Source organism: Oratosquilla oratoria, chromosome 29 (genome assembly GCF_046742065.1).
Source record: "Oratosquilla oratoria isolate Oo_2021 chromosome 29, ASM4674206v1, whole genome shotgun sequence".
NCBI lineage: Eukaryota > Metazoa > Arthropoda > Malacostraca > Stomatopoda > Squillidae > Oratosquilla > Oratosquilla oratoria.
Window position 1 is genome coordinate 51,905,702 of NC_134805.1, and position 27,047 is coordinate 51,932,748.

The window sequence follows — 27,047 nt, forward strand, 5'->3', positions numbered from 1 at the left end:
AGGAGGTGAGGAGGAGAACAGGGGTGAAAAAGGATTTGGGAGATAGGGTTGATGAAAGAATATTAGGATGGTTTGGACACATGGAAAGAATGAGTGAAGAAAGACTAGTAAAAGAGGTATGGAAGGCAGATGTGGAGGGAGTGAACATGAGGGGACGTCCTAGGATGAGGTGGATGGATGGGGTGAAGGGGGCTTTGGGGAAGAGGGGAATGTCTGTTGAGGAAGGAAGGGAGAGGACGGAAGACAGAGGTGAGTGGAGAATGGTTGTATATGGATGATGTTGTGACTGCATGAGGAGGAATGGGCGGGGGGGTGGGGGGTGGGGGGGTGGGGTAGTATGTGCGAGTAAATTTTGACGCAGCCCAAAGGGATTTCTCCCCGTCCTCGCCTTATATGCAAAGGGGGACGGAGAGGGGGGGTCGCCGATTAAATGAAGCGGCCTTGCTGTGGATGTACTGTGTCTTGCGACACTGCTTCTGACCCAGGGCGGTGGGCAGGGTTCAGGGATGACCCGTCATCCAGGAGGTGCTCAGATGAGAGGAAGGGTGGGAGGGGTGTGGAGTGTATTTAGGGATGAAATGGGTGGGAGTGTTTTTATGCCTTTCCCTTTTTGGCTACCTCCCTTGGAAGGGGGAAAAAGCCTTGGTATATGTATGTATCTTTCCTGTTTTGTTTCACCCATTCCGATGTACCATTTTCTCAGCCTCATGTCAATTACCCTGCAACAGAATTCCTTACTTTCGGTCTCCATTCTCTTCACGTCTTTTTTTTTTTTTTTTTTTTAAAGCTTCATCTTAGTTTTATTTTAGGGGTCGATTTCTTTCCTGAGATAAATGTCCCATACTATACACTTCATCTATACCTTTCTCTACTTCCTAATCACCATCTTTTCTTTTAAAATTGATACTGTTACTTTTTCTTCTTTTTCTATGTACCTCACCAGACCATGTTTTTCCCCTAGTCCATATACCACAATTCATTTTTTCCTATCCACTGCATCTCTAACCCAATTTGCCTTCTCTTTAATTACTTGAATGCCTTGGTGGGTTCAAAAGTGTAATGAGAAATAGACATCTGGGAATGGGTGCTAAGAAGAGATTATATAAAGGAGTGATTGTGCCAACAGCACTGTATGGGGCAGAAACATGGAAAATAAGAGAGGAAGAGAGGAGTTTGAATGTATTTACCTAGTTGTATTTTACAGGAAGGGGAGCTATGCTCGTGGTGTCCCATCTTCATATCTCATTTTATCTAGACTGTTTTTAAATTCGTGTATTGTTTTTGCACACACCACTTTCTCATCTAGCTTACTCTGTGCAGAAAGCTGTTCTTTTTCAGATCTCTTCTATTACTGTTGTTCTTGATTCTCTTTCCGTGTCCTCTTGTATTTCTATCCCATTTTATTAGATCCTCTCTATCAATAGTTTCTATACCTTTCATGATTCTATACAGTGAGACCTCTCATTAACAGATGTTAATTAACTGTGTTTCTGGTGTTTTCGCTGTGTTTTCGGTGTTTTTGGTGCTGTTGTTTAGTGCATGCAATCACTATGCCACCCAAAAACCACTCCAAACCAATGGATTATTCACATCAACAAACACCATTACTCCCCTTTTAGTCTGTTAATGACAGGTAGTACTGTAAATAGTTATCAAATCTCCTCTCTCTCTTCTTTGCTCTAATGTCTGTGGCTCAAGTTTTGCTAGTCTCTCTTCATATGATAGTTCCGAGAGTGTTGGTGCCAATTTTGTGATTGCTCTTTGTATTCTTTCAAGTTTTGTTATATATTTTTTTGTACTTGGTGACCACGTCGTCGCTGCATATTCCAATCTTGGTCTTATCAAAGTGACTAGTATTTTCTTCACCATTTCTTCATCCAGGTATGTAAATGCCACTTTGATTGTTCTTATTGAATTATAAGTTTCTCCAAAAAAAATTTTTGTTTCTCAGTTGACATATTATTCATAATAATGACTCCTAGGTCTTTCTCGTTATCTACTTTTTTTTTTCTTCCAATTTATATAATCCCACTATTCTTTTGTTGCTTCTTCCAAATTCCATTATACTACACTTCTTAAAATTGAATTCTATCTTACACTTCCTACTCCATTCCCATACTTTATTGAGATCACTGTAGTGACTCACAATCTTCTTCAGTGTTCACTTTTTCAACAATTTTGCATCCGCAAAGAAGCTCATATAACTTTCAATTCCTTTATCCATATCATTAATATATATAGCAAACATTATTGGGGCCAGAACTGTTCCTTGTGGAACTCCACTTATCACTTCATACCAAACAGAGTCTCTCTTATCACTATCATTTTTTTTAATAAGAATTCTTCCATCCATTTCAGCAGTTTGTCCTGTAATTCCTCCTGAAGTTTCTAATTTCTTAAGCAACTTCTTATGTGGTACCTTATCAAAAGCTTTTTTCAGGTCTAGAAATGAACACTCACCCCATCCATCTCTTTCTTGTATTACATCTATTAACATTGAATAGAAACACATTAAGTTTGAGACGCATGATCGTCCTTGTCTGAATCCAAATTGCCTTGGATTTAGTATGTTGTTTTTTTTCCAAATGCCTTACCCATCTACTTTTGATCATTCTTTCACAAATTTTTACTTTCATGCTTGTTAGAGAGACTGGTCTAAAGTTAGTAGGTTCTTCTGTGTTTCCCCCTTTATATAATGGTACTATATTTGTTCTTCTCCAATCTTTTGGAACTTTTCCTTCTTTCAATGAACTGTTTATTAGGCTATGTATTTTGTCTGCTAGTTCATTCCTGCATTCTCTCAAAATCCAGTTTGCTATTTCATCTGGTCCATGCAATTTTCTGACATCGAGATTACTCAAGTGATTCATTATTTCTTTCCTTCATACTTCTATCTCTTTCATAAGGGGGACTTTCTCCTCCCATTCAATATCTCTAGGTTGCATGTTCTCCCTTGTAAACACTGATTTAAAATACTTGTTCATAATTTCAGCCATTTCTATTTCCTCAGTGTATTCAACTCCTTGTTATAATTTCTCTAATTCTTGTTTGTTTTACAGTTTATTGTTTACATATCTGTAAAATAGTTTTGGTTGATCTTTACATTTTTCAATGACATCTTTTTCATACTTTCTCTTTTCTTCTCTGCACACTTGTACATATTCATTTCTATAACTAGTATATATTTTCCATTTTCAGGTCTTTTGTCTTTTTTCCATTTTATCCAAGCTTTATCTCTTTTGTCTTTTGTTGTACCAACACTTTACATATTTTTTTTCTTGCTTTTGTCTTCGGACATACTTTTCCACTCCTTTATAAATTTTTGTCAAAATATTCCATTTCTCTTCTACTGTTGTTTCCTCCTTGTGTATTCTTTCCCAGTCAGCTTTTTGAAAGAATTCTCTTATTTTATTAAAGTTTGTTTTTTCATACATCAATCTTCCCTTTTTTATATTGTTCATTTTTTTTTCCATGTATTATTCCTCATTTAGTTCCAGTTCAACCAATATGTTGTCACTTTTAATCATTGGTGTCTTATATTCAATCTTGTCCACTATTTCAGGTTCTGATGTGAATATTAGGTCCAGTCTCGATGGTCCTTCCTCATTTCTATACCTAGTATTCTCTTCAATCCATTGCATCATTGTATGTTCTATAATCATATCAAGTAGTACATTTCCCCATAGGTCATCTCCACCCTTCACTGTCATCTCTTCCCAGCAGATTTCTTTACAATTAAAGTCACCCATTATAACTATTCTTCCTCCATCTTCCATTATCTTATTTAGTATTATCCTTGTGTCTTCTAACATACTTTTGTGTTCTTTCTCTTCCCCATGAAGCCATTTTAGGAGGCACATAATTTACTACAAACTTCCTGCTCTTCCCATCCCTGTCCTCCACTTCCATCATAATCATCTCTATTCTATTCTTTCCATATGTGACATTCCTCACATTTATATCCTTCTTAGTCAGGAACATAACTTCACCCCCTTGTTTTACCTCTCTGTTTCTAATCCAACAATTATATGCACCATGTCCTACACTGTTGGGTGGTAGTGGACCTTTCAACTTTGTCTCTACAATTCCCATTATGTCTGGTTCTTTTTCCATCAGGTAATCATTCAGTTCGTTCAAGCCTGTTATTAAGCCATCCATATTTGTATAAGACACTTTTAATTTTCTGCTACTTCCATTGTGTTTTCTGTTTCCCTTTTGTTTTTCTCTGCTATGAACCATTTCTTCACTTTCATATTCACTACTCTCCATTAGAATTTCTCTTTTTCTGAGTGTTCTTTTCTCATTTTTTTTTCTTTTTAGCTTCTAGTCTTTTTGTTTTCTCTTCCTCTCTTTCCTCTTTATTCATTTCTCTTTTTATCCATACATACATATACCAAGGCTTTTTCCCCCTTCCAAGGGAGGTAGCCACAAAGGGAAAGGCATAAAAACACTCCCACCCATTTCATCCCTAAATACACTCCACACCCCTCCCACCCTTCCTCTCATCTGAGCACCTCCTGGATGACGGGTCATCCCTGAACCCTGCCCACCGCCCTGGGTCAGAAGCAGTGTCGCAAGACACAGTACATCCACAGCAAGGCCGCTTCATTTAATCGGCGACCCCCCCTCTCCGTCCCCCTTTGCATATAAGGTGAGGACGAGAAAAAAAAAAAAGTCCTCTCCTTTTTATCCATACCTGCGTATATTGTTCACTGTCTGCTAGTTTCCCTGTTTTTGCTAAGATATTCTCTACTGTCGTTTGTGACCTGAATTTGATCTTAATTGGTCTGGTCTTATCTGTACTATATTTCCCTAGTCTATATATTTCTTCAATATCTTTCCCTGTTTCTTGTCCATCCTCTTGAACTACTTCTAATATATTGTTTGCCTTTTCCTTTTCCTCTTGTGGTCCTATTTAGATTATACTTCTCTTCCACCCCTTATATAATTGTACATTTCTTTTTGTCCACTGTCTTACTATATTCTCCTCTTCTCTCATCACTTTAATAATTATTGTGTCCTTAGTTTGTTCTTTCACATGTTGTTTCACTATATCTGTAAATACAACTTTCTTATTTTTTTTTTACTTTTCTCCAACCCTGTGCTTCATTTGCTATGAACTCTTTATTCTCTTTATTATTATTCTTTAATTCCTCATTCTCATATTTTACTTCTTTTAACTGTCTTTTTAATTCTTCTATTTCTTTAGTTAGGTTTTGGTTGTCCTTCTTTAGTTCTTCCAATTTATCAACTCTTTCCGTAATCCGTGTAAGTTGGCTGAACCTAGCCTCCCATTGTTTGGTAATTTTCTCTAGTTTTTCCTCTAGACTTGTTAATTGGGAGAGGTTGGCATCCCCCCCCCTCATTAAATCCATGGAAATTATTACCTCCACATTCTATTGTGCTGTTCTTATCTATATTTCTGAACTTAATGCTTTTACTGATATTTTTTACTTTGCCTGCATCGTCTGCAGCCCTCTTGTTGACATTGCTCCTGACATCCGGAGGAACCCGTTTATCACCTTCCTCATTTCCTTCCATTTCCCTCAGTAATCCCTCCCTTTCTCCTTTTTCTTCACCTTCCCACTACACCACGAGCTTTCCCCTTCCCTATTAATACAACAAAGGTACTCCCTCATCATTGAGATTGATGAATCTTGACGTTTTCTTGGAGTTCCAAACTTCGTTGTCACTTCGACCAATGTGTATGTGTGTATTTACCTAGTTTACCTAGTTGTATTTTACAGGAAGGGGAGCTATGCTCGTGGTGTTCCATCTTCATATCTCATTTTATCTAAACTGTTTTTAAATTCATGTATTGTTTTTGCAAACACCACTTTTTCATCCAACTTGTTCCAGATGTCTATTACTCTGTGGGGAAAGCTGTTCTTTTTCAGGTCCCTTCTATAACTGTCTTTCTTGATTTTCTTTCTATGTCCTCCTGTATTTCTACTATCCCATCTTATTAGATCCTCTATATCAATAGCTTCCATGCCTTTCATGATTCTATAAATAATTATCAAGTCTCCTCTCTCTCTTCTTTGCTCTAATGTCTGTAGTTCTAGTTTTGTTAGCCTCTCTTCATGTGATAGTTCTAAGAGTGTTGGTGCCAATTTTGTAATTGCTCTTTGCATTCTTTCAAGTTTTGTTTTACATTTTTTTGTACTTGGTGACCACATCGTCACTGCATATTCCAATCTTGGTCTTATCAAATTTACTAGTGTTTTCTTCACCATTTCTTCATCCAGGTATGTAAATGCCACTTTGACTGTTCTTATTACATCATAAGTTTCTCAAAAAATTTTGTTTATATGTTTCTCAGGGGACATATTTTTCATAATAATGACTCCCAGGTCCTGCTCATTTTCTACTTTTTTTATTTCTTCTTCTCCCAATTTATATGATCCTGCAATTCTTTTTTTGCTTCTTCCGAATTCCATTATACTATACTTCTTAATATTGAATTCCATCTCCCATTTCCTACTCCATTCCCATACTTTATTGAGATCACTCTTCAGCGACTCACAATCTTCAGTGTTCACTTTTTTCAACAATTTTGCATCATCCACAAAGAAGCTCATATAACTTCCAATTCCTTCATCCATATCATTAATATATATAGCAAACATTATTGGGGCCAGAACTGTTCCTTGTGGAACAGCACTTATCACTTCACCCCAATTAAAGTATTTGTCTCTTATCAATACTCTCATTTTTCTTTCATGCACGAAGTCTTCCATCCACTTCAGCAGTTTGTCCTGTATTCCTCCTGCAGTTTCTAATTTCTTTAGCAACTTCTTATGTGACACCTTATCAAAAGCTTTTTTCAGGTCTGGAAATACACAATCAGCCCATCCATCTCTTTCTTGTATTACATCTATTAATCTTGAATAGAAACACATTAAGTTTGTGATGCATGATCATCCTTGTCTGAATCCAAGTTGCCTTGGATTTAATATGTTGTTTTTTTCCAAATGCCTCACCCATCTACTTTTGATCATTCTTTCACAAATTTTTGCTATTGTACTTGTTAGAGAGACCAGTCTATAGTTAGTAGGGCCTTCCTTGTTTCCCCCTCTATATATTGGTACTATATTTGCTTTTTTCCAATCTTTTGGAACTTTTCCTTCTTTCAATTAACTGTTTATTAGGCCATGTATTTGGTCTGTTAGTTCATTCCTGCATTCTCTCAAAATCCAGTTTGCCATTTCATCTGGTCCATGCAATTTTCTGACATCAAGATTACTCAAGTGTTTCATTATTTCATTCCTTGATACTTCTATCTCTTTCATAGAGGGGACTTCCTCTTCCCATTCGATATCTCTAGGTTGCATGTTCTCCCTTGTAAACACCAATTTAAAATGCTTGTTCATAATTTCTGCCATTTCTATTTCCTCTGTGTATTCAACTCCTCTTTGTCATTGTTTCTCTAATTCTTGTTTGTTTTTCACTTTGTTGTTTATAAATCTATAAAATAGATTTGGTTGATCTTTACATTTTTCTATGACATCTTTTTCGTATTTTCTCATTTCTTCTCTGCACACTTGTACATATTCATTTCTATAACTTGTATATATTTTCCATTTTCAGGTCTTTTGTCTTTTTTCCATTTTATCCAAGCTTTATCTCTTTTGTCTTTTAACTCCCTACATCTTTTGTTGTACCAACACTTTACATATTCTTTTTCTTGCTTTTGTCTTCGGACATACTTTCCCACTCCTTCTTTATAAATTTTTGTCAAAATATTCCATTTCTCTTCTGCTGTTGTTTCCTCCTTGTGTATTCTTTCCCAGTCTGCTTTTTGAAAGAATTCTCTTATTTTATCAAAGTTTGTTTTTTCATACATCAATCTTCCCTTTCATTTTTTTCATATATTTTTCCTCATTTAGTTCCAGTTCAACCAATATGTTGTCACTTTTACTTATTTGTGTCTTATATTCAATCTTGTCCACTATTTCAGGTTCTGATGTGATTATTAGGTCCAGTCTCGATGGTCCTTCCTCATTTCTATACCTAGTATTCTCTTCAATCCATTGCATCATTGTATGTTCTATAATCATATCAAGTAGTACATTTCCCCATAGGTCGTCTCCACCCTTTACTGTCATCTCTTCCCAGCAGATTTCTTTACAATTAAAGTCACCCATTATAACTATTCTTCCTCCATCTTCCATTATCTTATTTAGTGTTATCCTTGTGGCTTCTAACATACTTTTGTGTTCTCTCTCTTCCCACAAGGCCGTTTTAGGAGGCACATAATTTACTACTTCCATCATAATCATCTCTACTCTATTCTTTCCATATGTGACATTCCTCACATTTATATCCTTCTTAGTCAGGAACATAACTCCACCCCCTTGTTTCTAATCCAACAATTATATGCACCATGTCCTACACTGTTGGGTGGTAGTGGACCTTTAAACTTTGTCTCTACAATTCCCATTATGTCCGGTTCTTTTTCCATCAGGTAATCATTCAGTTCGTTCATGCCTGTTATTAAGCCATCTATATTTGTATAAGACACTTTTAATTTTCTGCTACTTCCATTGTGTTTTCTGTTTCCCTTCTGCTTTCCTCTGCTGTGATCCTTTTCCTCACTTTCGTATTCACTACTCTCCAATAGAATTTCTCTTTTTCTGACTCTGTTCTTTTCTAGTTTTTTCCTCAGTTTCTAGTCTTTTTGTTTTCTCATCCTCTCTTTCCTCTTTACTAATTTCTCTTTTTATCTATACCGTTTTATATTGCTCACTGTCTGCTAGTTTCCCTGTTTTTGCTAAGATATTCTCTGCTGTCGTTTGTGACCTGAATTTAACCTTAATTGGTCTGGTCTTATCTGTATTGTATTTCCCGAGCCTATACATTTCTTCTACTTGTTTCCCTATTTCTGGTTCATCTTCTTGAACTACTTCTAATACATTATTTACTTTTTCCTTTTCCTCCTTTATTCTTGTAGTCCTCTTTAGATTATACTTTTCTGCCATCCCTAATATAATTATACATTTCTTTTTATCTGCTAAATCTTTTGCTATATTCTCCTTCTCCCTCATCACTTTAATAACTGTGTCTCTAGTTTGTTCTTTCATCTGCTGTTCCATTATACCTCTAAATTAAATTTTATTGTTCTCTTGTACTTTTTTCCAACTACTTTTGCTATGGACTCTTAACTATATTGCTCCTGTTCAATTCCTCATTCTCTTCCTTTACTTCTCTTATCTGTCTTTTTAATTCTACTATTTCTTTAGTTAGCTTTTGATTCTCCTTCTTTAGTTCTTCCAGCTTATCAACTCTTTGAGTAGTTGACTTTATTTGGTTAAACTTAGCTTCCCAATTTTCATTCATTTCTTTTAGTTTTTCCTCTAAATTTACTAGTCGGGGGAGGTTGTCATTTCCTCCCTCATTGAATCCATGGAAATAGTTATCTTCACCTTCCATTGTGCTACTCTTATCTATATTTCTAATTTTTACATTTTTACTAATCACATCGACTTCACCATTATCGTTAGGCCGTCCCTTGTTTACATATCATCTGAGTTCCTGGGCTCTATCTTCCCCTTCCTCATTTCCTTCCATTTTCCTCAGTAATCCCTTCCCTTCTCCTTTTTCTTCACCTTCCCACTACACCACGAGCTTTCCCCTTCCCTATTAATACAAACAGGTACTTCCTTGTCATTGTGATCCTCAAAACTTGAAGAAATCACCGGAGTCCAGACTTCGCTGCCACTCCGACCGACATGTGTGTGTGCGTGTGTGGATGATGTGATCCATGAGGTGGAATGGGTGGAGGGTGGGGGGAGAAGGAGTATGTGTGAGAAAAATTTGACGCAGCCCAAAGGGATTTCTCCCCATCTTCTTTTCTGCATGAGGGGACGGAGAGGAGGGTCGCTGATTTGATGAAGCTGCCTTGCTGTGGATGTGCTGTGTCTTGTGACACTGCTTATGACCCAGGGCAGTGGACAAGATGCAGGGATGACCTGTCATCCAGGAGGTGCCAAAATAAGAGGGAGGGAAGGGGTGGAGTGTGATGGGGATGGAATGGGTGGGAGTGGTTTTTGTGCCTTTTTTTTTTGACTTCCTCCCTTGTAAGGGGGAAAAAGCCTTTGGTATATGTATGTACTCATTTTCCTTTCCATGTCTAAGCTTCGACTCAAATTTCTTCTCTCGTAGTTACCAAAGCCTGAAAATGATTCTTCATTATATATATGATGTCTAGCTGACATTTCGATTGGTATGATTACATAGAATTTTGGCGTGGTGTCCCTAGATGTTTCTGCTACAGAGTCGACTTTGGATTCAAAATTATCATTATTTTCCTGCATTTTCTCTTAGTCAAACAAGCACTGCAGAGAATTCATTATGGACAACCATAATTGCTCCCCCTCCCATTCAATACCAACCAGGCCTACTTCTTTCATTGTACTAATAAGAATATTAATCTTCTACAGAGCACAAATGAAGAGATGCTTATGGTTCCAAAGCTCACCAGTGTGTTGCTTTTTTCCTGTATACTACAATTACCTAGGTAAATACACACAAAATATTGCTACTGAAAATTAGGTTTTCATCTTATTTTTCAAAGTAGTGATTGCCTTCAGAATGATTTCCCTTGAATTTGTAGCATCAATGCCAAGGTCATGTAAATCATCATTTGATAATTCTAGAAATGCCTCAAGGTCAACATCTTGTGCATGAAAGAGTTCCAGGTATTCTTGAAGATTGAGCCTATGAAGAACTTGGGTAAGTTCACAAGACCTCAAGCTCAAATTTAATTCAGGTGTCTGCAGCTGCAATGGATCTGTATCACATTTATCTTGTATTGCTGGTGTCAAGGTTACTGTTGTATGTGATGACTTCGATGATGAACTCATTTTCAGTGATGAACTATTTGATGCATAACTGTCCATCGATAATACAAGCAGATCTTGCTCTAAAGTTGAACAGTTTTTTATCTCTCCCCTACTCAGCTGTGGGATGCATTCCATGCACTTCGACTCATCTGAAAAATGTAGTATGATCATGTGTTATTAATTTGTATTATACACAGAATACTAAGTAATTCTAAGATAAATCTCACTTATCCAATAACACAATAGACTACAGTACAATGCAAATGCAAACCACTAAGAAACATTTTCAGATATCTATATGTACATCTGTATATATATCTATCAGAAATTCTTAGGGCCAATAATGATACTAAAACTAAGGTATACAGAAAAATTACCATTTTGTCATATATTCACCACTATTCCAATCATCATATTAATGTTGAAAAATCATTCTTCATTTCTATGTACCTTAGACCTTATAGGATTTCAGAGCTTGAGTTTTTGAAAGAACTGACCAACATCAAGAACTTTGTTAAAAAAAAATTAAAAATTAAATATACCAACAATGTTTTTATCCAATGCCAGATTATCATTCAGAAAAAACAAGAACTCTTGTACTACCTTACCATGAAAATTTCCTTAACGTTATTCCCAAATATGACCACAGTTAAAAAACCCTCATCAAGAACAGTCTCCCCAGCAATTCAAGTGTAGTATACAAGGTTCCTAGTGTAAATGTGATATTTTCTACATAGGCTAGTCAGGTAAAGAAATTAAAACCAGGATTTCTAAACACAAATACAGTACAAAAACAGCAGTCAACCAATGGTCGTTTCCACCACAAAGCCAATCATAACCATCACACTGAAAGGCATAAGTTAAAGATTTATTAAAAAGAACTGTAAATGAATCATACATAATCTCTGGTACATATAACAAAAAATATGAACTTGAACTAAAGTCACTTTAAATATGATAAATTGTTAACAGGTTTAATCACAAGACAATTCCCTCCAGATTGATTATCAGAGGAAGTGGGACACTAAAGTCTGTGTGCTCCAAGTAGTCCGTTCAGGGTGTGGCATACATCGGGATTCACTACTAGTCATTCTGCCAAATCAACCTTAGTATATGCCTCTCTCTTATTTCACATCTGTGCTATTTGAAATAAGTTCTTTGATATTTTGCATATAGTAAAGGAAGCTGTATAGTACAATGAGTATCACTTTTTAGGATTATAACATCAATTTGAATTGATGATGATGATGATGATGATGATGATGATGATGATGATGAGTAGTAGTTTATTTGGCAATGAATCAAATACATGAAATGCAGATAATGAAAAGGACACAAAGTTCGAAATAACAATTATAATTGCCAAGGATAACACAAAAAAGCATGCGAGCTTATTTCCATTGTGGTCCTCATTACACTATTACACAGACAACATAGATAGGGGTTAAGGGGACCATAGACAGTCATGAGTAATATCAATCAGTACACATATCACACATAAACATTATTTTAGATTTGCTAATACTACTAAGATGTTTGTAACAAAGGATATTGAGACCAAAACTTGAGCACCATCACAATAAAAGAACATTGCATTATGCATCAGGAACAACAAAATATTACTAAAAGGTACCAAAAAAGTATGAGTACCAGATCATTGTAGTACCCTTAGTGATATACTACATTATTCTACTGCTGTGGCAGCAAGTGTAGGACAATAAATGGGGGGTCCATTCCAAGGTAAGCATAAATGTCGAGTACCATGGGATAGAAGATAGGAGGCCATCAACAATATCAATATGTTGTTATTGTGAATGCTACAAAGCAACTTTGGATACATATTAATTAATTACAAAATTTCCCTGTACCTCAGGATGGAGTGGGCAATTACACATTAGTTTGAGCAACAGGAAGTAATACATATAATCTGAAGCACCAGAAGTAGGGTACAGGGGACCAATACTTGTATGAGGTGCTTGAGATTCTATGACGTGTGGCAGCACTTTCTCCCCATGTTGCCACACGAAGGTGTCAAAGGTAGGATGGGGTGGGTAATTGTTGTTATAATCCTAAACTGGATACACATTGTTCTATACAGGTTCCTTTACCACATAATATGAAAAAAATTCAGCATTACTGCACTGCAAGCTGGCACTCCAACTCTGGTGGGCAAAGAGTTGGGTGTGTGTGAGGTCATATCATTCCCCATTGATCAGGCCATATATGACCTCAAAGTTCACACCCAGGAGGGCAATAGCTGTCAATCATGAGTCCAACACAGAAAGTTTGTAGTAGTGTATGTACCACCAAAGACCCATGCATGGTCAGATGGTGATCATTCCAACTTATTGGAAGAAACAATGGAGGTGCTTAATGAGTTGCTAAAAGAAGGTGGAAACTTAGTAATCATGGGCGATTTTAATGCAAAAGAATTAATTTGGGAAGAAATGACAGTCAAAGGAGGAAAGGAACTTTGGAGCAACACCATACTGGATACGACTATCGAGTACACACTAACACAATGGATTAAGGAAAACATAAGATATAGAAATAATGAAGAACCATCAAAACTAGACCTAATATTAACATCAGAACCAGAAATTATAAACAAAATGAAGTACAAAACACCTATTGGAAAAAGTGACCACATACTAATAGACTTTGAATTAAAAGACCATTATAATATACACAGAAATGATAAACATAGAGAAGGAAGATTTATGTACAACAAAATGGACTTTGAAAAACTAAGGAAATTTTTCCAACATGCAAATTGGGATGGGTTCACTAATGACGAAACAAAGACGGATGACAAGTGGAACATGTTTAAAGAGAAGTACAATGAGGGAGTAAACAAATATGTACCAATAAAGAAGCATAATGAGAAATATATAAAATGTTGGTTCAGCAAAAGATGTAGTGAGGCTAAAGCTAGGAAAGATAAAGCCTGGAAAAAATGGAAGAAAAATAGACAAACATCCAAATGGCAAACATACAAAGTACTTAGAAATGAATATGTAAACATACACATGAAGGAAAAAAGGGAATATGAAAGGGATATTATAGACAAATGTAAGGATCAACCGAAACTTTTTTACAGATATGTAAATGACAAAATAAAGGACAAGCATGACATAGTAAAACTACGTGAAGGGGACAAGGAATACACAGATGATACAGAGATGGCAGATGTTATGATCAGACATTTCAAATCTGTATTTACACTTGAGAACTCTCAACCCTGGGAGAATGATCAGTTAGAAAGTTCACCCATTATGAAGGAAATAACAATAACACAGAAGGAAATAAGAGAACAAATAAAAAGCCTAGATGTCAGAAAGTCGCATGGACTGGATGAAATCGCAAATTGGATATTAAAAGAGTGCATAGACGAACTGACAGATAAAATACACAAGATAATAGATTTCTCATTAAAAGAGGGAAAAGTACCACATGATTGGAAAAATGCAAACATAATGCCAATACACAAAGGAGGAAACAGGGAAGAACCTACAAACTTTAGACCAGTGTCCCTCACAAGTACAGTAGCTAAAATATGCAAAAAGATAATTAGAAGCAGATGGATCAAACATTTGGAGAAGAACAATATAATAAATCCCAAACAATTTGGTTTTAGAAGTGGAAGATCGTGCACCACAAACCTAATAAGAGATGGTTGGACGGACTGTGCCTTCCTGGATTTGCAACAGGCTTTTGACAAGGTACCACATTTAGAATTGATAAACAAAATTGAAAAAAATAGGAGGAATTCAAGGCAGGCTGTTGGAATGGATGAAGGACTTTTTAATTGGAAGGAAGATGAGAGTGGTTCTTAGGGATAAAAACTCGAAATGGGAAGAAGTAAAAAGTGGTGTCCCAAGGCTCTGTTTTAGCTCCCTTAATGTTTGCCATATACACTCACTATCCGAGTTACGACCTGTGCGACTTACGCCCACCCGTATTTACGACCACATTCAGCAGATGCCTACATGCACATATTATGAGTTTACTGGTTTACTGTACGTTTGCACGTGGCATCCAGCATCCCGTACGACAGTTACGGTAGCACAGCACAGCATCTCACCAAGGTTGTGCTGTCTGCCATAATTATGGTATTTCTACCATAATTTAGTGTGTGTCTACCATCTACCATACGATGTCTACCATATACCATAATTTTACTGGAATTTATATTATACCGTATTTAGATTCCCAGTTCCCACCGATAATCAGGGCAGGTGGGAATGGTCAGAAAGGGCAGTTTTGCCAGATCGGTTTACCAAGACAGAGAGTCGGTTTACAGTAGTCCTGCATTTGTACTTTTCATTCTGGTTCGAGTTCTCTATTGGTCGAAAGTCAAAAGCTGTAGTGTACGAACATGGATACAAATAGCTTTAACCCAAGTCTATGATATTCCTGGAGTTCTGAAGTATAATATCTTATATTCAATAAGACATTATATCTCACTGTACTATTCCATGCATAAAATATTTATTTGATAAAATGACGTTATGCTATGATTATCGTTCTTTTCTTACAAAGAGAGACCGAACGTTTTCACATGGGAGGCGACGATTGAGCCCAGTGCATAGAAGCGAATCTTGTACTTGTTTTCATGTACATTTGAGGGAATTATTTTAAATGTTATTAAGCCTTTATTACTTCAACCTCTATTTATTAATTATGCCTCGACCAGCGGATACCAACGGATCCCCCATGGTGCCTCACCAGACCTACTGCCTGATCTTTCCCTCAACCATACGCATGAAGAAAGTGTAGATGACGTGCAACTAAAAAGTGGATTTTAATTTTTTTTTTTTTACATGCATATTTTATATTTTTTATATTTTGTATCTTTGTGTTAATTTGTATTTTCGGTCTCTAATAAGAATCCTGTGTAATATATTTTCTTTCTTTACCCTATCCTATCAATTTATTATTATTAATTTATTATTTAGTATAACAATCAAAGAGTATTGGATATTTTGCATACACTGAGAATGTTCTACAATGAGGCCACAAACGAAACATTTGAGCTGGATTTATGCTCTGCATCATATGTCCTTGAGTATACACCTCAAATGTATACAGTCCGAGTTACGACCGTTTTGACTTATGACCGATTGGTCGCAACCGATCTAGGTCGTAACTCGGATAGTGAGTGTACATAAATTATATGGACAAAGGAGTGAATTGTTACATGAACTTCTTTGCCGATGATGCTAAATTGCTCAAGAGAGTGAAAACAGAAGAAGATTGCAGATTGTTACTAGGTGACTTACAAAGAGTATGGGAATGGAGTCAGAAACACGAAATGAATTTCATCATCAAGAAATGTAGCATAATGGAGTTCGGAAAAGGCAAAAATAGAGTCTCAGGAAACTATATGATTGGAGAAAAAGAAGTCAAAAAAGTTAACTCGGAGAGGGACCTAGGAGTAATCATCTCAAGTGACTTTACTCCTGACAAACATGTAAACAAGATATTTGGAGAGACTTACAATCTGTTAAGATCTATGAAAGTGGCTTTCGACTACATGGATGAAGAGATGGTTAAGAAATTAATTGTTGCATTGATAAAACCAAAACTAGAATATGCTATATCATTGTGGGCACCAAGCACAAAGAAGAACACAAAGAAATTAGAAAGAATCCAGAGAGCGGCAACCAAGACGGCATCTACACTATCAAATTTGACATATGAACAAAGATTGGAGAAATTACAACTGATAACACTAGAGCAGAGAAGGGAGAGAGACGATTTGTTGACCATCTTTAGAATTATGAAAGGAATGGAAGTTCTTGATAGAGATGACCTATTAAAATGGGACAAGAGAAACAAGAGGACACACAAAGAAACTAAAGAAAGACAGTTACAGAAGAGACCTGAAAAAGAACAGTTTCCCACACAGGGTAATTGACGTCTGGAACAAATTGAACAGTGAAACAGTTAATGCCAGAAATATACACAAATTCAAAAGCAAACTAGATGTAGAGAGATACAAGAATGGGTCAACATAAACATAGCTCCAGTCCCGTAAAATACAACTAGGTAAATACATGATCTAAGACCATGGTGAATCACATACATACTCTTTGTACCTTGATCATAAGAAGGCTTTTGATAAAGTACCTCATATGTAGAACTGGAGCACATTGAAAGACTAAAGGGCAAACTATGCAAATGGATGAAATATTTTTTTAAAAGGAAGTTACATGATGACAGTTATAAAGGATAAAATGTTTGGATGGACACCAGTGACCAGACAGTTTCACAACATTCTATATCAGTGATATGATAGAAGGTACAAGCTATACCAACATGTGTGCAGATGATGCTAAAATTATGAGAAGTGTGAAAAATGAGGAGGACTGTTGACTACTGCACAAAAATCTAGCCACTATTTTCAGATTGAGCCAAAAATTGATAAGGAATTTCAATACCAAGAAATGCATAGTACTGAAAATGGGCAACAGCTATTAAAGACTATTCCTTTAAACCACTCCCTAGGAATCAAATCCATTACAAAAGCAAAAGATGAGAAAGATCCTGGAGTCTTGAGAAAAGATAACCTGTCACTTGAGAAACATATCAGCTGGATTATGAGAGATATATAGACTGCTGGAAAAGATTAAAGTGGTTTTTCACTACCGTATTTTCCGGCTTAAAATGAGCATCGGGTTATAATGCGCACCCATGCACTTCGTTATCTCAGTACACAGATAGCGCGCACCGACGTATAACGTGCATGCCCGATCGCATTTGTCTATAACGCAGTTTTACCTCGGTATTTATATCATGTGAACGAGGTTACATGGAGAAGTATTTTTCATTGGCTAGAGCCACCGCTGGGAAATCTGTTGATTTGTCACTAAATTGTCAGTTTAGACATCAATCAGGACACAACTAAGAAAAAGTCGGAACTACATGTACCAGTATATGACTCATGTTGTGCGTTGGTCCCTTATTACTTTGTAGCTTAAATAGTTTGTAGGAAATATGATCTAAAAAAGTTTATTGGAAGTAAAATATACAGAAAAATTTCGGAATTTTTACAGAAAATGTTCATTTTATATCTTGAGGAAATAATTCATCTTTACCATTTTTTATTTAATACTGAAACAAACTACAGACTGTTTCGTTTTAGCTTTGAACCTGCAATGACAGTGGTGAAATAGGACAGTCTCTCATCGAGGTGACATTTAGTTAATATAACTCCCGAAAGAGGGTGTTGTAGTCAGGTGTTTGACACGAGTTTATGAACGGCCGCAACGGAATTTGTACCATACCTAACGTGAAGCAACAAAGCCAACATAAAAATTCAAACTAGGATGCTGTGAACGTGGGCAAATATCATGAATATTGATCATGTTTCATGGTGTTTAGGCCTATCTAAACATGAAAAATAAGATTCGATAGATACCTACATATACCAAATATTTATATACGGTAGCCCATGCTGGCGTATTCTTTCATGTCACCATGGCTATTCTTCTTGTTCTCATGGAACGTCACGGAGAAGTGTGCCGTCCCGACTTTGTGACGGCTAACATCGTCACGTTGTGAAAAAAATTACACACACAGCCGCAGAATTTTTATCGTAGCCGTAGATAATGCCCACCACCGGATAACGCGCACCCCCCATTTTTAGGCCCTTCCAACGGAAAAAAGTCGCGCACTATACGCCGGAAAATACGGTATATGGATGAAGAGATGATGAAAAATATCACAGAAACTCTGATCTGTTCACAACTAGAACATGTGTCAGTGGTATGGTCCCAACACACAATGAAGAGTATAAAGAACAAGAGATTACAAAGAGCAGCAACCAAATTGATTCCCAGCCTGACAGATAAACCATATAAAGAGACTAAATGCAAAGAATATAAAGAGGTGATATGATTACAGTATTCAGGTTGCTAAAGTGGGTAGACTACATTGATAAAAGAGACCTTTTGGTATATATATACATATATATATATATATATATATATATATATATATATATATATACATTATATATACATTATATATATATATATATATATTTTTTTTTTAAGAACTTTAAGAGGCCATGAGAACAAATAAAATAAAAAAGACTACATGTCCAAAGGATGTAAAGAAATACAGTTCTCCAGACAGATTATAAAGGATTAAAAAAGAGGAGCATGCTGAAAGGAGACCTTTTGGTCCATAACTAGGTCAGATGAAAAAAATAAAAAAAAAATATGATAAATAAACAAGTAAATAGAAATTATAATAATATAAATAATAAGTAAATAAATAGATAGGTAAAGTTAAATAATAAACAATCATGTAAATAGTTAATAATGAATAGACAAGATTAATAATAAATGATAATCATGGAAATGATAATAAATAGACAAATAAAAACACACAAATAATATAAAATAAATGGCAGGCATTACAGCATCTTGTTTAGGTGTTTATCTAAATGAATCTTAAAGCTTCAAACTGAGCTACATTGTACTGCCTCTGCAGGAAGTTTATTCCATTCATTAACTACACAGTTGGCAAAGTTGTTTCTTCCCACTTCCAAATTAAATATAATTCCTGACAGTTTGAGACCATTATTTTATGTCAGATTCTCATTCAGTGTGAAAATTTTATCACTTTTGATGTTAATTCCCTTTAGAATCTTAAAAACCTGTATCATGTTACCTCTTGAGTCTACAGTTTTTTAGGGAAAACAGATTCATATGTATTAGTTAATTTTTGTATAATTTATTTTTGATATTTGGAATCAGTTTTGTGGCTTTCTGTTGTACTTTTTCCAATCTATCAATGTCTTTAATTCCAAATATCTTTAATTCCAAATGTGGACAAACTAATGATTTATATAGTTTATATAGATTTATATAGTTTATATACTACGACTGTCCCTCCGTTATGCTGTCCTCCAACCCCTTGTTGCTGTCCTGTACCATTTCTCTGAGTATTCCTTTTCTGTGATGGGGGAATTCCCTGTGGTGGGGGAAAAGAATACTGCCACCAAGTATTCCCACTTGGATCGTAAGAGGCGAGAAGAAAGGGACGGGGATTGGGACTAGGCATCCTTCTCCTTGTAGCCCCACAGGGGAAATTCCTAAAGGAAAAAAAGAAGGCATAAGAGGGGCTGGAAAGCCTCGGACCAGCACCCTAAGGTTTGGGTCTTTTAATGTGCGTGGATGTGGTACAGATGAGAGTAAAAGGGAAGAGATAGGTAGTATGTTTGTGAGAAGAAAGATGGATGTGTTGGCTTTGAGTGAAACTAAGTTGAAAGGGAAGGGTGAGTGTAAGTTTGGGAGTGTAAGTGGGAGGTTATCAGGAGTGAAGAGAGGGCGAGGGAGGGAAGGGGTGGCTATTCTAGTAAGTGAAGAGATAGGTAAACGGGTAGTGGAGTGGAAGGAGGTTTCCTCATGGATAATGTGGATGAAGGTGAAACTGGGGAAGGAGATGTGGGTCTTTGTAAGTGCATATGGGCCTGGTAGTGAGAAGAGTGTAGAAGAAAGGGAGGCCTTTTGGATATACCTAAATGAGTGCATAGTGGATTTGGGAAGAAATATGAATGTAATAGTACTGGGAGACCTTAATGCTAGGGTGGGAAATGGTCCAATCGATGGAGTGGTTGGGAAATGTGGAGTTCCAGGAAAGAATCGTAGTGGAGAGTTGATGGTGGAAATGTGTCTAGAAAGAGAGTTGATGATGGCAAATACAGTGTTTTGGAAGAAAGTCAAGCATAAGTACACATGGGAGAGGGTGGTGGAGGGAAGGGTGGTAGATAGAGCGCTAATGGATTATGTAGTGGTAAATAGGATTATGATAGGAAGAGTTAAGGATGTACATGTGCTAAGGGGAGAGGGTGGGGGAATATCAGATCATTTTTTGGTGGAAGGTAAGTTGAGAGTGGAGGATAGATGGAGGAAGAGGAAAGGGACAAAAGGTAGGGAGGTTCTTAGAGTGAACTCTTTGAATGAGAAGGAAAAGGAGAAGGAGTACGGAAAGAAGCTGAAGAAGGATTGGGAGGGAGTAAGGGTAGAGTAGAGCTGGGTGTGGAGGAGGAATGGGGATGGTTCAAGGAGGGAGTCATAAAGTGTGCAAGGATGGTGTGTGGAACAAGAAGGACAGGGGGAAATAGAAGAAAGGGTAGTGAATGGTGGGATGAGGAAACAAAAAAGGTTGTAGAAGAGAAGAAGCGAGCATTCACAGATTGGTTACAAAATAGGACGAGGGAGTCATATGAGAGGTACAAAGAAAAGAAAAGAGACGTAAAGCAAAAGGTAAAGGTTGCAAAGAGGAGAGCAGATGTGAAATGGGGTAAGAGTTTGACAGAAAATTTTGAAAGTAATAAAAAGATGTTTTGGAAAGAAATTAAGAGAGGAAGAGGAGGCGAATCAAGTAGAGAAGAAAAGGTAAAAGGTGCAGATGGAGAGATGATAATGGAAGAGAAGGCAGTAAGGGAAAGATGGGCAGAATATTTTAGGGAGTTGCTAAATGTGAAGGAGGATAGGGAAGGAAAGATTGCTGCAGTGGGAAGTGCGAAGAAAATGAGAGTGATGAATGAGGAGAATGGAGGAGAAATAAGGAAGGATGAGGTGAAGGCAGTTGTTAGGATGATGAAAGCAGGTAAGGCACCTGGTCTGGATGGATGCCATGCGGAATGTCTGAAAAAGGGAGGTACAGTGATGGTGGACTGGTTGGTGAGGTTATTTAATGTTTGTTGGAGAGAGGGTAGAGTGCCGGAGGACTGGAGGAGTGCCTGTATAGTTCCTCTTTACAAGGGAAAAGGGGACAAGTGTGAATGTAGTAGTTTCAGAGGGATTAGCTTGTTGAGTGTAGTTGGGAAGGCGTATGGGAGGATCTTGGTTGAGAGGATTAGGAGAGGAACAGAAGGAGTAATTGGTGAGGAGCAGTGTGGATTTAGGACAGGTAGAGGTTGTGTAGATCAGATCTTTGTGGTAAGACAGATATGTGAGAAAGCTATAGGAAAGGGGAAGGATGTTTTTTGGGCTTTTATGGATCTGGAAAAGGCTTATGATAGGGTAGACAGGAAGGCACTGTGGGAGGTTATGCAGATATACGGGATAGGAGGAAAGCTTCTTGGAAATGGAGAGAGTGAGTGGTTCGAGGTAAAGGTGGGACTTCGTCAAGGATGCGTTATGTCGCCATGGCTGTTCAACTTATACATGGATGGGGTGGTGCGAGAGGTGAATGCATGGGTAGTGGGCAAGGGATTGGAGATGGTTAAAGAAAATGGAGAAAAGTGGGAGGTGAGCCAGCTGTTGTTTGCGGACGACACTGCGCTTGTGGCAGGATCGGAGGAGGGATTGAGGAAGTTGGTGGCAGAGTTTGGGAGAGTATGTGATAGAAGAAAGCTAAAGATAAATGTGGGTAAAAGTAAGGTGATGAGATGTACAAGGGGTGAAAGTGGCAGTAGACTGGAAGTGAGCATTAAGGGAGAGCGACTGGAGGAAGTGGATAGTTTTAGATACTTGGATGCAAATGTGGCAGGGAAAGGTGGAGTGAAAGTGGAGGTAGAATGTAGATTGAGAGAAGCGAGTAAATGCCTTGGTGGATTAAAGAGTGTAATGAGGAATAGACATTTGGGAATGGATGCTAAGAGGAGACTGTATGAAGGAGTGATTATGCCAACAGCACTGTATGGGGCAGAAACATGGAACATGAGAGAGGAAGAGAGAAGGAGTTTGAATGTGTTTGAGATGAGGTGTCTGAGAAGTATGATGGGGGTTACTAGGCTAGATAAAGTGAGAAATGAGGAGGTGAGGAGGAGAACAGGGGTGGAAAAGGAGCTGGGAGATAGGGTTGATGAAAGAATATTAGGATGGTTTGGACACATGGAAAGAATGAGTGAAGAAAGACTAGTAAAAGAGGTGTGGAAGGCAGATGTGGAGGGAGGGAACATGAGGGGACGTCCTAGGATGAGGTGGATGGATGGGGTGAGGGGGGCTTTGGGGAAGAGGGGAATGTCTGTTGAGGAAGGACGGGAGAGGACAGAAGACAGGGGTGAATGGAGAATGGTTGCATATGGATGATGTTGTGATAGCATGAGGTGGAATGGGCGGGTGGATGGGGGGTGAGGTAGTATGTGTGAGCAAAATTTGACGCAGCCCGAAGGGATTTCTCCCCGTCCTCTCATTTTATGCAATGGAGGGGCGGAGAGGGGGGGTCGCCGATTTAATGCAGCGGCCTTGCTGTGGATGTGCTGTGTCTTGTGACACTGCTTCTGACCCAGGGCAGTGGACAAGGTGCAGGGATGACCCGTCATTCAGGAGGTGCTAAGATAAGAGGGAGGGTGGATGGGTGTGGAGTGTATTCAGGGGTGGAATGGGTGGGATTGATTTTGTGTCTTTTTCTTTTTGGCTACCCCCCTTGTAAGGGGGAAAAAGCCTTGGTATATGTATGTATATAGATTTATATAGTTTATATAGAAATGGACTTTTATAGTCAAAAGATCGCACAATCAGTCCTAGAATCTTATTTTCTTTCTCAAATGCTGAAATATACTGCTTAGATGATTTGAGATCATTACTGATAATTATGCTGAAATCCTTTTGACTATCCACTTTTGTTAATAAATTTCCAAATAACTTGTAATTGTACTTACTGTTATCATATGTGTATAACCTTGCATTTACTTGTGTTAAATTTCATTAGCCACTTTTCAGACTATTGCTGTAGTTTATCTAAATCTTCTTGAATATCTAATTGGTTTAACTGATCATTTGCGGCCATTCCACATACTTTTGCATCATCAGCAAATTTGGAGACAATAGATTTCAGTCCATGGTCTATATCATTTATATATATTATGAATAGAAGTGGCCCAAGAATGGAACCCTGAGGAACTCCACTCATAACATTTTTCCATCTAGAAGTTTTGCCATTAGAACAACTTTCTGTTTTCAATCATTCAACCAATTACTAGTCCAATTTAATAGGCTACCACTTATTCCACTAATTTAGTAAGTATAGTCTTTCATGGGGGATGGTATCAAAAGCTTTTGCAAAGTCTAGATATATTAAAGCTATATTGTTTCTTTTGTCATAATTCAAGATAACTGTGTTGTAGAATTCAAATAAGTCATGCAAGAACATTTCTGTCTGAATCCATGCTGGCTATTATTTATCAAATGGTTACTTTCTTAAATACGTTCGATAGCATCTCTGATGATAGTTTCCAACATTTTTCCTATGACTGAAGTCAAGCTTATAGGTGGGTAGTTATTATTATTATTATTATTTTTTTTTTGGGGGGGGTCACCTTTTTTGAATATGGGAGTAATGTTAGCTAGCTTCCATTCTCTAGGGACATCTTTGGATACGATGGATTTCTTGAAAATAATTTCTAATGGAACAACAATCTCATTTTTCATTTCCTTTAAGATTCTTGGATGCCAACCATCAGGCCCTGGTGTCATATTAACTTTGAGTTTTTCTATGCACCTTTTAAATTTTTCTTGTTATATTTACCATAAGTTCACCATAGACTTTTCACAGTTTGGAGTTCACTTTGAGGTGTTTTATTTATGAATACTTTGCTAAAAATAATTGTTCAAAATATCACACATTCCTTCATTTGAATATTCAAGTTGACAGTCAGCAGATAATAGTGGGCCAATGTGATTTATAATAACCTTTTTATCTCTAATGTAACTATAGAATTATTTGGGATTCACTATGGATTTATCAGTGATATTCATTTCATATTGTCATTTTCATTTTTAGCACCTCCTGGATGACAGGTCATCCCTGCACCTTGTCTGCTGCCCTGGGTCAGAGGCAGTGTCGCAAGTCACAGCACATCCACAGCAAGGCCGCTTCATTAAATCAGCAACCCCCCCTCTCCATCCCCCCATGCATAAAAGAAGACGGGGAGAAATTCCTTCGGGCTCCAGGAGGTCCTAAGGAGGTGCTAAGATGGGAGGGAGGGTGGAGGGGAATGGAGTGTATTTAGGGATGGAATGGGTGGGAATGATTTTATGCCTTTTTCTTTTTGGCTACCTCCCTTGTAAGGGGGAAAAAACCTTGGTATAGGTATGTCTTCATTTTTTTTTTTTTTTCCTAACTTTTAAATCTCACTGTAATATTACATAACTTTGATAGTCATTAGGTGCACCTGAGCACTTGTATTTCTTATAAGCCTGTCTCTTTTTAGCAATACTTTTTTTAATTTCTTTATCAAGCCATTTTGGATGAGCCTGATTTGGGGGGCATCTGTTCTTAAACGGGATGTAAGTATGAATCATCTTAAGTAAGTGTATTTTGAAATATTTCCCACATATCATCTACAGGTCTTTCACTTAATTTTGCCTCTCAATCTGTAAGCTGAAGCTCCTGACATAGTCCTATGAACTGAACTTTACTGAAATCAGGTATTTTAGATACACAAATATCTATTCTAATTTTTTTTAGCAGTTTGAATCTAAGTTGTGATCACTACTTGTAATAGTTTCACCAACTTCTACATCAGTTATTATGCTTTTGTGGCTAGTGATCAATAGATTGAGTAAATTTCCATGTCTTGTGGGCTCTTTTATTTGATATAGCTTAGGTGATGTGGCTTGCTTGGGACTGTCTATTGTTGCTGATGACGATGCTGCTCTGCATGTGATGAGAGGTGAAAGTTCAGCAGTTATATTGCTGATGTCATCATATGTGGCTATTGAGTCCTATTCAGGAGATGCATATTTTGCCACACTGATGGTATGGGTGTTGTTCTCTGGGAGGCCGGTCTCCCTCCACACACTGGTGTTGTCGGGCTCGCTTGCCCTGGTACATACAGCTTGCTAGATCAACCTGTCTATAGCCAGGGCCTCCAGCTCTTGGAGTTGTATGTCACATTTCTTGAATATGCATAGTCTATGTACTTCTTCTTTGGGCCACTTACACTTCCATTGCCTTCACGAAGCTGTCCATACAGGATCCATTGTGGAAGCCAGTGTCCTGTCATCATTATGGTGTGGCCCAACCAGCTTAGGTGTTGTTGTGCCATGGTGGCTTCAATGCTGGTGATTTGAGTGCGGTGGTATAGTTCATCATGGGTAATCTTATCCCTCCACAATACACCAAGAATCTTCTGGAGACATCTAATGTTGAAATTCTACAAGATATGGTTCTAGCAGTTGTACAGACTCCATGTCTCTGAACAATACAACAGAGTGAAGATAACTACAGCCCTGTACACAGCAACCTTTGTGTCAATTCTGAGGTTGTTGTTGGAGGAAATTCTATCTCACAATCGGCCAAATGCTGCTGAGGCAAGGTTTATCCTTCTTTGGATCTCCATGTCTACAGAGCCATCTGGCATGAGTATACTGCCAAGGTATGTGAAGTGTTCCATGGTTTTGATTGGTTCACCGTGTATGTGGAATTGGAAAGGTGCCTGTGGTGGTTCCATGCACTGCACTAACACTTCCGTTTTGAGGGTGTTGACTTTGAAACCCACTGCAGAGTACGTGAAGGAAAAAAAACATCAAGAATGTTCTCCAGGGAGCCAGTGTCATAAGCAATGACAGCACAGTCATCAGCATATTGAAATTTGATTACCTGTAGGGTAGAAACTTTGGTTCTGGCCTGGAGCTAGCAAAAATTGAATAAGTTTCCATCCAGTCAATACCGGGTGGTCACACCAGCGTCTTCTCCCAGAGGAGCATGACTTATGCTGGTCAGGGCTACCAGGAAGATATTAAACAGTACAGAAGCAAGGACATAGCCCTGCTTTACTCCAACCTGAACTTCAAATAGGTCTGATAGCGAATTGCATGCCTGGACTTGAGCCTGCATGCCATCATGGAGGTATTGGAAGACTCTGAGGAACAACCTACTTGTACCTGTGTTAATTAGAATCTAGCGACCCAACCACACCGAGTCTTCCTCGAAGGTTTTTATTTGTAAAACAGGGAAGACTGGAATATTAAAACGAAGACAACTTCAACTAGTTTATCTGACCAAACCAGTAAATGCAGATTAAAACTCCAAATATACATTCTGATGGTAAGAGTGGTGAGATACAAAACTCCACTCTACAAAACTACATTCCTCCAAAGCAACAACTCTACAACGGTGGCTACAGATTAGTGGATTCCATGTGCTGAGAAAATACATCAGAGATCTACGTTCTGGTCCAACATAGCCACTTCCCAACTCTACGATATTCGCTGAATCATTCAGCATCATTACGAG

General features: G+C 37.6%; 1 protein-coding gene across 1 annotated transcript in view; it reads right to left on the reverse strand.

The window, feature by feature from the left end:
• Window positions 1-9,451: 9,451 nt before the first annotated feature.
• LOC143040768 (ankyrin repeat and SAM domain-containing protein 6-like) overlaps window positions 9,452-27,047 on the reverse strand; it is a 696,708-nt gene continuing 679,112 nt past the window's right edge. The window contains exon 10 of the mRNA XM_076212184.1: window positions 9,452-10,993. Coding sequence (XP_076068299.1) covers window positions 10,551-10,993 — 443 coding nt within the window. The 3' untranslated portion in view covers window positions 9,452-10,550. The remainder of the gene's footprint in view (window positions 10,994-27,047) is intronic.